At 42.9% G+C, this 12,484-nt stretch overlaps 1 protein-coding gene across 1 annotated transcript in view; it reads right to left on the bottom strand.

Annotated features, from left to right (window-relative positions):
* Positions 1-2,108, bottom strand: part of Hebp1 (heme binding protein 1) — a 28,086-nt gene extending 25,978 nt beyond the window's left edge. Inside the window, exon 1 of the mRNA XM_005331899.5 lies at positions 1,945-2,108. Coding sequence (XP_005331956.1) covers positions 1,945-2,022 — 78 coding nt within the window. The 5' untranslated portion in view covers positions 2,023-2,108. The remainder of the gene's footprint in view (positions 1-1,944) is intronic.
* Positions 2,109-12,484: the final 10,376 nt, after the last annotated feature.

Raw genomic sequence — 12,484 nt, 5'->3', positions numbered from 1 at the left:
AGTGCTCCCTATTCCTTACTCCCCTTCCCTGCTTTTTTTTTTTTTTTTTTTTTTTTTTTTGGTGCTGGGGATGAAATCCAGAGCCTTTATGCATGGTAAGTGTTCTACTACCAAAGCTACCTCCAAGGGCCTTTCTGCTTACTTTTTTTCATAGTACAGATTACCACCCGATATTGGATATAGTTACTTATTTATTTGATCATTAATCACTAAAACATAAACTCCATGAAGGCAGGGATTTTTGTTGGTTTTGTCAACTCTTTATTCTGATAGCTTAGAAGAGAGACTGGCACATAGCTGGCATTAAAAAATTTGTTATTTGTTAAGTTAATGAATATTAAATTGGGAGGTTTCACATAAAGAATTTGGATATCTGATTTTCCTTAAAAATCTGGCAACACTGGGCCTGTAACTCAGTTGCCAACAATGCATGAGAACCTGCATTCAATCCCCAACACTAATAAAAAAAAAATGATGTGATTCTGCAATCTGTATATGGGGTAAATATGGGAGTTCATAACCCACTTGAATCAAAGTGTGAAATATGATATGTCAAGAACTATGTAATGTTTTGAACAACCAACAATAAAAAATATATAAAAGGAAAAAAAAAGTAATACTTTTTCACATTACTGCATTGCAACAACTGGTTAAAGTCATCTTTTATACATGCAAATCTGAGCTCTCTCTTATGTTTGCCTCAGTCTCCACCATGCTGTATAGTAAAAAACAGTCAGTTTAGTTCATTTCCATTACCTGCCTGGGTGCTGCAGGCATCTGAATGTGTCACCTTGATTGGGCCTTAAACTACTCAGTCTACATATAGATGGGGAAAATTAGATACGGGGATGAGTGACAAGCCTCTGGATGGCTGAACAGTCCAGACTAGAGTTGAGTGAAGGGCTTTTGTTTGATGCCTCTTGTACTGTTTCAAAAGTTGGCCCCCAGGTAACATGGTCCTTTAAAAAAGTGAGATGGTGTGCTGGGAGGTTATATACAGCTTCACTGTACAAACTGCCTGTCTGAAAGGGTATTATAATCAAGCAACACTCTCCTTGTTTTCAGGGAGGCAGTCCCACTGATGTAAATTTGGGGAAATTATAGCAATTATTCCTCATTCATTTTATTCATCCAATTCTAGAAGTTCCTGTTTTTGGAGAGGGGGCTACTGGGGATTAAATTCAGGGACACTCAACCACTGAACCACATCCCCATCCTTATTTAGTATTTTATTTAGAGACAGGGTCTCATTGAGTTACTTAGCACCTTGTTCTTGCTGAGGCTGGCTTTGAACCTGCCATCCTCCTGCCTCAGCCTCGGGAGCCGCAGGGATTACAGGTGTGTGCCAATGCGCACAGCCAACTCTTAACAGTTGGCCAAAGGCAACAGTATGGCTCTGGGCCTTTGCATATGCACTAATCTATTTTGTGCACTCTTAATCATCCCTGAGGCCTTTCATGGCATTGCTATGAAGATCCGAATTAGACGGCTCCCTTCCCTATATTCCCTGCCCTATCATGCATCAGGTCTATGCAGTACAGACCTTACTTGTTCTTTAATACTCAGTTCTCTAGTACTTGGAAGTTTAGTGCCGGCAAGGGCTTTTGGGCAGCAGTTTCTACAACGATGTGCCTCTCAACAAACAAAAATATTCAGAATGTTTTAATGAGCAAATGCTTCATCAGGTGGTGTCCAACTCGCCAAGGTGGATACCGCCCGCCCCCCGCGCCCATCAACCTCTCCCCTGACCCCCGGTCTGGCTGCATGGGACCTTTAGTTCCCCACCTTCTCTGGATAGTAGGGGGCCAAATCACGGCAGAGACCAGAACGCACACTCGGGGGCACAGTCCCATCCCACCTGACCTCAGAAAACCCAGCAGCCCGGGCCAGGATGAGGCGAAGTCGCAGGCCTCCTTCAAGTTCTCAGCAGCCCTACGGGCTTACCTTGCCCCCAGTGCTCAGGACCTGCCAAGGCCAAGTCTCTACGCTCCCGAACAGCGAGTTCCTGATCATGCCCAGCATGTTGCCGCCGCGCCTTTCCGGCCTCAGCAGTCACTGCAGTCAGCTCGCTGGCCAGCGGCGGCAGTGGCTGGGAGAGGAGAGGCGGGGCCGCTAGCGCTCCGCCCACCAGAACGGCGCTCCGGCAGGGGACGGGGCGGGGCCAGCGGCTCAGCCTACCAGAACGGCGCTCCGGCAGGGGGCGGGGCGGGCGGGGCGGGGCGGGGCCAGCGGCTCAGCCTACCAGAACGGCGCTCCGGCAGGGGGCGGGGCGGGGCGGTGCCAGCGGCTCCGCCTACCGGGACGGCACTCCTGCTGGAGACCCGGGCGGTCGCGCAGCGCTGCCTGGAAGTGCCGGACAGAGCGGAGCTGTCCTGCACCCGTAGATACCGTCTGGGACACCAATTCCCGCCCCCGACCTCTCATCTAAATGACTGGAAAAGCCGCTGCACTAATTTCCTACCGCATTCTTTCCTACAATCTATTTTACTCACAGATTCTGTTAGTTGTCCGCACAGCTTTGCATATTCTCTTATAAAATCGTCTAAACAATTGTGTTACCATTTATTGCATTGTCTGCTCCCTGCCCAGTATTTTACAAATATGATCTCAGTTTCTCATATTACTTTTAAAAATAACATTTTGTAGCCATTTTACAAAGGAGGCAAAATAACGTTTCCCAGCCAGTGGGCAGTTTGGCCAAGATTTAAACCAAAGCTTCTGGTGTCAATGTCCAAAAATCTTTGATTGCACCGTCACCCCAGCTTTTTACAGATCTATGTCTACCTCTACATTTGTCATTGCTTTCCGATTATTTTTTGAATGTTCCTCCTCTGAGGCACATTGATCCCTCCACCAGGTCAGTGACCCCTCTGACTCACCCTTGATATTTGGCTTCTATGTAAGTACACTTCAAACACGGTGTTCCCTCAAGAACTGTGTAATCCTGTTTGTTCTAACATTCTGCGAATATGATGTTTGTTTATGTACTTTTAACCCATTGCTCCAAGTGACATAAAATCTGTAGTCATTTGAAATTTTTAACTGAATCCTTAGTCTAATTTGTGGAGGCTACTCTGAGCTTAGCTGAGGGAACTTGTCTTGTGTATCTGACTCTTGGGAGAAAGTACAAGTCCAGCCTGAGCCAGCAGAGGCAATCAATAATGGTGAAATTGCTGATTTCTAGCTTTGTGAAAACAGTAACTTTATTAACTGTGAATAAAAAGATTTACTTTTTGACAAATATTTGTTCATTGCTGTAAAATAAATTACTAAATTACCATTTAATTATTTAGTTTTTTTGAATAAAAAAAGAGTTATTGATTGTAAAAGGCACAATTATTTCATGTACTGCCAAGAAAGAAAACAAATGCTACCTGGTAAACAATGACATTCAATTGGTTTAAAATGCATCCAGAGACTTTAAAATATGAAATGGCATTTAGCTTACAATTCATAAGAGATTGTTATGTTGCTTTTTAAGAGTCTGAGTCTTTTTTCTGCTTGCAGCCATGTCTGTCTGTCCCCGACATCCAACTACCCCCTCCCCAAGTGTGTGTGTGTGTGGGGGGGCGCCTGCATGCGTGGGTGGGGGCTGGGAATTGAACCCAGGTTCTCAAGCATACTAGAGATAGGCAAGCACTCTATCACTGAGCTTGGTCCTTGTCCCTAAAGCCAATCCAATAAGGAGGACAAGATTTTGAGAACAAAGGAAAAAGAAGGTTTATTGCTTTGTTAGGACTTCTGTCCTAAAGGCTGTGATTCTGCTCATCAGCAGGAACAGGGAGCTTTTAAAGAGGTGATTCAAAGCTGTTTTCGGCTTGGGAGGCTGAGGCAGGAAGATCCCAGCAGGATTTCTAGTTCAAAGTCAGCCTCAGCAATTTAACGAGGCCCTAAGTAACCCAATGAGACCTTGTCTCAAAGATAGAATATTAAAAAGTGCTGGGGATATGGATCAGTGGTTAAGTGCCCCTGAGTTCAATCCTTGATACAAAAAAAAAAAAAAAATAGTGATTCAAAGGCTATATTCCCTGAGTTCCCTATTGGAGTTGTAATTCACTTGTATATTTGTCATTTCTGAGAACCTCTGGTACCATCCCCAAGTCCGGATTACTTGGTTCCTATGGATATGTACAAGGACAGATATATCTGCCTAAAATGGAGAAGAAAGATAATCCTGTTTCCCATGAGATTAGGGACGGGGAGAGCCTAGAAAGAAACAGGGAGATAGGAAGAGAAAGAAACATGTCCATTTTAATTGGGCCAAGGACCTGAACAGACACTTCTCAGAAGAGGACATACAATCAATCAACAAATACATGAAAAAATGCTCACCATCTCTAGCAATCAGAGAAATGCAAATTAAAACCACCCTAAGATACCATCTCACTCCAGTAAGAAAGGCAGCCATTATGAAGCCAAAAAACAGCAAATGCTGGCGAGGATGTGGGGAAAAGGGTACACTTGTACATTGCTGGTGGGACTGCAAATTGGTGCAGCCAGTTTGGAAAGCAGTATGGAGATTCCTTGGGAAGTTGGGAATGGAACCACCATTTGACCCAGCTATTCCCCTTCTCGGACTATACCCAAAAGACCTAAAAAGAGCATACTACAGGGACACAGCCACATCAATGTTTATAGCAGCACAATTCACAATAGTTAGAATGTGAAACCAACCTAGATGCCCTTAAATAGATGAATGGATTAAAAAATGTGGCATTTATACACAATGGAATATTACTCAGCACTAAAAAATAATAAGATCATGGCATTTGCAGGCAAATGGATGGCATTAGAGCAGATTATGCTAAGTGAAGTTAGCCAATCCCTAAAAAACAAATGCCGAATGTCTTCTCTGATATAAGGGGGGTGACTCAAAATGGGATAGGGAGGAAGAGCATGAGAAGAAGACTGCCACTAAATAGGGAAGAGAGGTGGGAGGGAAAAAGAGGGAGAAGGGGAGTTGCACGGAAGATGGAAGGAGAACCTCATTGTTATACAGAATACATATATGTTGGGCCTGGGGATGTGGCTCAAGCGGTAGCGTGCTCGCCTGGCATGCGTGCGGCCCAGGTTCGATCCTCAGCACCACATACAAACAAAGATGTTGTGTCTGCCGAAAACTAAGAAAAATAAAATATTAAAATTCTCTTTCAGAAGACATATATGATGTTGTGATGAGAAAAAGAAAAAAAAAGTGTGTCACATTAGATTGGATAGAGAGAAAGGATGGGAGAGGAGGGGAGGAGTAGGGGGGATAGGAAGGGCAGCAGAATAGAATAGACAATATGATTGATGCATGTACATTCCATGTATGTGTTATATGTCAAAATACATTCTGCTGTCATGTATGACTAAAAAAAAATAAAAATAAATCGTATGGTTAAAAAAAAAAAGAAACATGTCCATTTTAAAAATAAGTTGCAATGGCAGAGCAGCAAGTGCTATATTCAAAGCATAAAGTGGACCACTGTTACATTGTATCTCCAGTTCATCTGTCTTCTTTCTTATAAACTAACCTCTTAAATGATGAAGGTAAGCAGGTGGCAGTGCATGCCCATAATTCCAGGAGGCTGAAGTAGGAGGATTACAGTTTTGAGGCCAGCCTCAGCAACTTAGTGAGACCCTGTCTCAAAGTAATAAATCGAGGGCTGGGGTTGTGACTCGGTGGTAGAGCACTTGCCTAGCACGTGTGAGGCATGTGGTTCGATCATCAGCACCACATAAAAATAAACAAATAAAATAAAGGTATTGTGTCCATCTACAACTAAAAAGTATTTTTTTAAAAAGTAATAAATAGAAAGGATTGGGGATGCATCTCAATGGTAAAATACCCCTGGGTTTGATTCCTAGTACTGTGGGTAGAGGTGGGGGAAGAGGGTGAAGGGAAGTTTACATTTTTCTCTCTTTTTTTAGGTGTGTTAAATAAAAGTTACTGGAAGCCATTTTTTGCACCAAATTCCAGGCCACAAAAGAATTGGTAAAAATCAAAATGGAGTCATTCATGTTAAATTCTATGTTGTCAACTGAAACTAAGCTGTTTTCTGACTTGAGAAATCAGGATAAGAAAGAGAACAACAGAATTTCCCCCAAACTGGCCAGTTTTAATCTAATTTAAACCAGTCGTTTCTTTTTCGATTGTCCTATCTCCCTGCCTCTGCCTTACAAGGAAAGTGATTTTAAGATGACCAATTCATTTTCATTTCCTACTTCTGCTTTCTTCAACATTTTTCTGTCTATAAAGCCAAACTTTTCTGCTTTGCTCATTGCAACACTTGTTCTGTTTTATAGAATGAAGTGTTGCCTGATTCTAGAATAGAAAACAGAGTCAATGAAGGTCTTTAAGTTGATGCAATTTTGCTCTTTGATGGGTGACTGAGGGGTTTGAATTAGTCATATTTAACTAAGGAAGGGTCTTCAAGCTATACTGAAGGGCTTGACAAGAAGAGGTACGGCCTGGTCGGGAGGGGCCTCAGACAGACAAAGTGAGACACATGATCACAGGCACTTCCAGGGACATCACAGACACAGCAGAAGGTAGAGGATACAGGCTCTGGGGCTTCCAAGCACCCTGGAATGAGTGAGGTACAGAGGAAGCAAGGGAGCTGAAGAAGGATGGAATAGGCGTGGGCCAGCTCCACAGACCCACTGGCTCTGTCCTCTCATTACCTAACTGTCTTCCTATAGGGTGGGCAAGGATATGGGGGTACTTCTCTTTGTATTCCACCCCTTGCCCTTCAAACCTTATCACCCAGCATTTCCCAGGTCACCTTGGTCCCCAGCCTTGGCCAGGGGCAGAGAGAATATTCAGCCACTGAAAAGAGAGCACTGTTTTGCAGGAAGACACTTTAAAGGTGATTTTTTCTTTCTGATCTATGAGATAATTCCTTCTTCCTTTTCTGCAGGAAATGTTCATTAAACCAACATAATTTCTTGAAGTCAGAAGGGTTTTAGGGGAGATCATGTTTGAGACTGGTGTGAGAAGGTAACCTGAGGGCTGGGATTGGGCTTGTAGCTTAGTAATAGAGCACTTGCCCAGCATACAGTTATATGTATATATTTGAACCCAAGGCCCTGGGTTCAAATATATACATATAACATTACTTTGTGTTCACATTTGGTTAACCCTGATTTTTACCTTTATTCTTCCCTCAAATAAAAATGCACGTTACATTGAGAATGTGCCATGTTATACATTCTTTATCCCCAAACAGGACTGAGTCATGAAGCCTTATTGTGGGGGGAAAAAAAATTCAGGACACTTACTGAAGATTTTAGCGAGTAAGGGAAGCTATTCAAGGGGAGCTTATTGCAACCGGTGTAGGGCTCATTGCAGAGGGGAAGAAAGTTGGGGCTCAACTCTGAACACAAGGAAGAGTGGGAATTTAAAGTCCAGGTGCTGAATAGAGGTCAGAGGGTAAAAATTATTCAGAGGACACATCAGGAACAAGGGAAGATTCTGGCTAACTGACCTAACAGGCCAAACTTGCTGAAAACAGTCCAGGATAACCAGACCTCACCTGGGAGATGGTGAATGATAAGGAACCCAATTAGATATTGAGGGTGATCAAATATTGAGGGTAGGGGTTTCTGGCTTTCTGGCTAAACTGACTTAACAGAATTCTTGCTGAAAGTAGACACTGCAGAGATGGAACTCAGAGGTCCAAAAGTCAGAGACCAGTTGGGAAGAGAGTTCATGACAGCCTGAGTCGAGTTTGGTCAATGAAATGGTGTCTTGCTACACTACCCAGGTTGGCCTCAAAGTCCTGGTCTCAAGAGGCCTCACTTCTCAGCCTTCCAAGTAGCTGGAACTACACAGGCACACTGCACTAGGGAGAGAATCTCTTTCACAGGTAGGAGAAGCCATTTCTCCTTTGGTCTTCCACCCTTCAGAATAGCATTTAATTTATTGTTTTAAAAACTACTCATACAGGGGCTGGCTGGGGTTGTGGCTCAGTGGTAGAGTGCTCACCTAGCATGCATGAGGCACTGGGTTTGATCCTCAGAACCACAGAAAAATAAAATAAAGATATTATGTCCACCTAAAATTAAAAAAAAAATATATATATATATAAAAAGAAAACTACTCATACATTAACTGGGCATGGTGGCACATACCCGTAATCTCAGCAACTTGGGAGGCTGAGGCAGAAGGATCACAAGTTCAAAGTTAACTTTAGCAATTTAGCAAGGCCCCAAGCAACTTAGCGAAACCCTGTTTCAAAATAAAAAATAAAAAAAGGGCTGGAGATGTGGCTTAGTTGTTAAACACTCTTGGGTTCAATCCCTGGTGCCCCTCTGCCCCCTCAAAATCACTCACACATTAAAAATTTGGCATTTTACTCAAATATACTTATTGTGGCAAATGTACAAAGAATAGTACTAATTAGGCCAGTGCACTAAAATAACTCCTAATGTCTTTGGCATCTTCACTGTGTGACAATTAATACTTAGTTTTTTCCTGAGAGGAAAAAGATGCTCTTAATATGCAGGTAAGCCACATTTCTGAACCTTCAAAGCTGAGGCTGAGTGGTAAGCCCAGGACCATGGAGTGTCAGGGGAGAGATCAAGGTTGGAAGGATAGATATGAAAGGCATGGGCCTCTTTTGCTGATTAGTGGCATCTCAGAAATGATGAAACTGCTCAGACAGAGATTGTAGAATAAGAAAGAGAGTCTGAGAAACCCTGAGGGATACCAGCACTCAACAGTAGGAGTCATCACCCTATGGAGAAAGAGAAAGAGGGGGGTATTCAAAGGGGAAATCCTAGGAGTCACCGAGTCCAGAAGCCAAGAGAAGAGCCTGTTCCAAGAAGGAGTGGTGGACAAAGCCAGATGCTGCCAAGAATTTAAGTGAGAAGGAGACTAGGAAGTGACCACTGGAATTAGCAGCAAGAATGACTCTGACCTTGGGAAGAATGGTTATCATGCAGGTTGGGGGTGCAGAAATCCTTTATGGGCAAGCTGCGGAAAGAATGGGTGATAAAGAAGTGGAGAGGACACAGTTTGGCTGTTAAGGGGAGGTAGGCAATACACACACAGGCAGCTGAACCAAGAGGTAGGTTGAAGATACATTTTTTTTTTGTTTGTTCGTTTGACATGGGAGAAACTTAGCTAGTTTTAGTTTTGCAAGGAAGGAGCTAGGAAGAAGACGTGTTAAAATTTCAGGAGGGAGCTGGTTGACCAAACGGTTCTCCTAAGAAGTTAAAAACAAATATCAACAACAACATGGGAGGTTGGACATAGTTTTCATTATAGGAAGAGGGAAGGAGGAAAAGACAGGCATTTGTGTATGCACTTTTGTAGGATGGAGGTGGGCAATTGTGGAAGCTCTTGTTGGCTTTATTTTTCTCTGTGAAGTAGGTTATGAAAATGATGGAACATGTAGCAGGCTATGGCAGGTACCGTTCTTTGCAATCAGGGCATAGGCAAATCAAAGAATAACTGGCAATGAGGCAACGGGCATATGCAAACTAAGAAGGCTAGATTTTATTCTCAAGGTTGTGGGACTCTATCTCACTAGGATTTTTATGTGAGATGGCTGAATAATTGAAGTTCCTAGCCAGGCAAGGTGGCTCATGCCTATAAACTTAATGGTTTAGGAGACTGAGATTGGAGGATTTTAAGTTTGAGGCCAGCCTCAGCAATTTAGTGGGGTCTATGCAATTTAGTGAGACCCTGTTTCAAAATAAAAAATAAGCCAGGGGTGATGGCACACACCTGTAATCCCAATGGCTCAGAAAGCTGAGGCAGGAGGATCCAGAGTTCAAAGCCAGCCTCAGCAAAAGCAAGGTGCTAAGCAACTAAGTGAGACCCTGTCTCTAAATAAAATACAAAATTGAGCAAGGGATGTGGCTCACTGGTCAAGTGCCACTGAGTTCAATCCCTGGTACAAAAAAAAAAAGTGCTGACTATGTGGCTCAGTGGTTAAGCAACCCTGGGTTCAATTCCCACTACAAAACAACAAATAAACAAACAAAAACCTAGTGCCTGCCTCACCTCAGGAGTAATTTCTGGTGCCCCTTCTTAGAACACAGGGCAAAATCAGCAAAGGAAGTATTTACTTACCAGTAATTGTTTCCCTTCATCTTTCCCTCTAAATTGCTAACGCTGGCTTTGAACTTGCAATTCTTCTGCCTCAGCCTCCTGAGCTGCTGGGATTACAGGCATGCATCACCACACCCAGCTCATCTTTCCCTCTAAATGGTAAAATAAAAGTGCATCTCTTTTGATTTCCAACATTTCTCAAGATCTTATTTGTTTAATGTGATTTGTTAATCTAGCATGTTGTTTATTTAGTACCTACCCTGTTTCCAGTTAATCTCTGGGGTTCTAAACTGTATCGGACAAAAATTTTTGAAATACTGGAGTTCAAACTCCCATGTGGAGATGGGTGGTCAGTAAACACATTAATAATCTCTAATAGGGCATGGTGGTGTGTGTTGAGGCAGCGGTTTGTCAGAGTGTGCCATGTTAGATGGGATGGTGACATCTGAACAGACCCCAAAGAAAAATCCAGAATAATCGAGGAGATGGCTGGGAAGAAGTTTTCAGGAAGAACTGGGCCAGGGTCTTGAGGTGGGAGAGTACCTGGAATATTGAAGGAAATAAGGAGGCCAGTGAGCTGGAGGTGAATGAGAAACACCAGCTCCAACCATTACAGGTTGGGTGACCTTGGGTGACTTATTTGTTCTTTCTGTATTTCCAGGTTCTTATCCACAAAATGGAAATAATGATAATATCTTGTAGACTTGTTAGGAGGACAGTTATAAAGTACTTAGAAGAGGGCCTGGCACAGAGTAAGTGCCCCAAAGTCCATCCTTCACCAAGAAGGAAGAAAAATGACTATTTTTATTTTTGGGGGGGCTTTCTCTTGGTCAATCAGCTCACTCCTGAAGCATGTAGGACCTCGTAGGCCATTTACTAAAGGGCTTGGGGTTAATTTTGAATAGCATGGGGAGCCATTGAAGGGTTTAAAAGGATCCCTCTTGCTGTTGCATTGTTGAACACAGATTGTGGGAGGGATGGGCAGAAGCAGGGAGACCATTTGGGAGAGTCTTGAGGTAAGGAGTGCAGGTGAGAGACGTTGGAAGCCAATGGTGGGAACTATAGAGATGGTGAGAGGTGGTTTCCCTTGAATGTACTTGAAGGCACAACTAACAGGATTTGCTGGTGAAATGGGGTGTGTGGTGTTGAGGGTGACTCCATGACGTTTGGTCTTAATAAATTAAGAACTTTATGGCCCTTCCTCAGGAGTACTGTACTCTGCCTCAGCTACTCAGCTCTTGCTTGCAATTGCTCAAATAAGAACAAATATAGCTCTCAAATAACCAATGGTTTTTAGATACAGTACAGTCTAAGTTTTATACTTAGAAAAGGGAGTATGTTGGGGCTAGGGATGTGGCTCAAGCGGTAACGTGCTTGCCTGGCATGCGCAGGGCACTGGATTCGATCCTCAGCACCACATGAAAATAAAATAAAGATGTTGTGTCCCCCAAAAACTGAAAATAAATATTAAAAAATTCTCTCTAGAAAGAAAGAAAGAAAGAAAGAAAGAAAGAAAGAAAGAAAGAAAGAAAGAAAGAAAGAAAGACAGACAGACAAGGGAGTATGTTTTTTCTGCAGGAAGTGGTCTGCATAGATGACCTTGGCTTGTATGCTGACAAACCATTGTACTGGTGCTCAGGGCCCTTAGTTTCTGGTAGTCACAGCTTTCCAAACATGACCACTTCCCACCTGGTTTCTGCTTACACTGGCATAGCTAAGTAGTCCAGTTGGGCAGTTCTTCTAAATGTAAGTATCTGTTTCAAAATTACACTCAAGCTCTACCTCTTGCAAAAAATAAAACAACAACAACAACAAAAAGCCCCACCACATTTGCATGTTGAAAAGAATGTTTTTCCAGCTTTTAGCATTCCTAAAAAATGGTATTTGAATATTGAATAGGCAAATTTTAGTTGGCATTAAACTTCCTCTCACCCTAGTAGCAGTCATTGTAAAGAGCAAGTGTTACCCAGATGCTTGGTCTAGCGTAATGACAAAGAATGTCTATTTTCCCCATTTTACACCTTTGCCTTCTCAATTGGCTGCTCTGCCAAAGCCTCACCGGGACTTTGGCTACACTGATGTTTTTCGACCCTGTCCTTATCTAGATTTTAGACCACAGCGTAGCCATTACCTACAGTACAATGAGTCAATGTGTGTTCATGTGAGGAAAGTGAGAACCCAGCAGTTCAACAAAAATTTATGAGCTGTTTTTGCCAGGTGCTGGAAACAGAAGAAGAGTATTACAGTACATGTCCTCTTGATCAGGTAATTTTACACTTGTGTGAGTTGTTGAGAATATATGGTCCCCTGTCACAGACTGAGATAGACTCGATCTGTTTGGATTTTTTTTGGGGGGTAGGGTGGGGTGGGTACCAGGGATTGAACTCAGGGCACTCGACCACTGAGTCACATCCCTAGCCCTATTTTGTATTAGAGACCGGG

This window comes from Ictidomys tridecemlineatus, chromosome 6, assembly GCF_052094955.1.
Source record: "Ictidomys tridecemlineatus isolate mIctTri1 chromosome 6, mIctTri1.hap1, whole genome shotgun sequence".
NCBI classification, from domain to species: Eukaryota; Metazoa; Chordata; class Mammalia; order Rodentia; family Sciuridae; genus Ictidomys; species Ictidomys tridecemlineatus.
The sequence above is the reverse complement of the archived record's forward strand: the minus strand, read 5'-3'. Positions and strand labels throughout refer to the sequence as shown.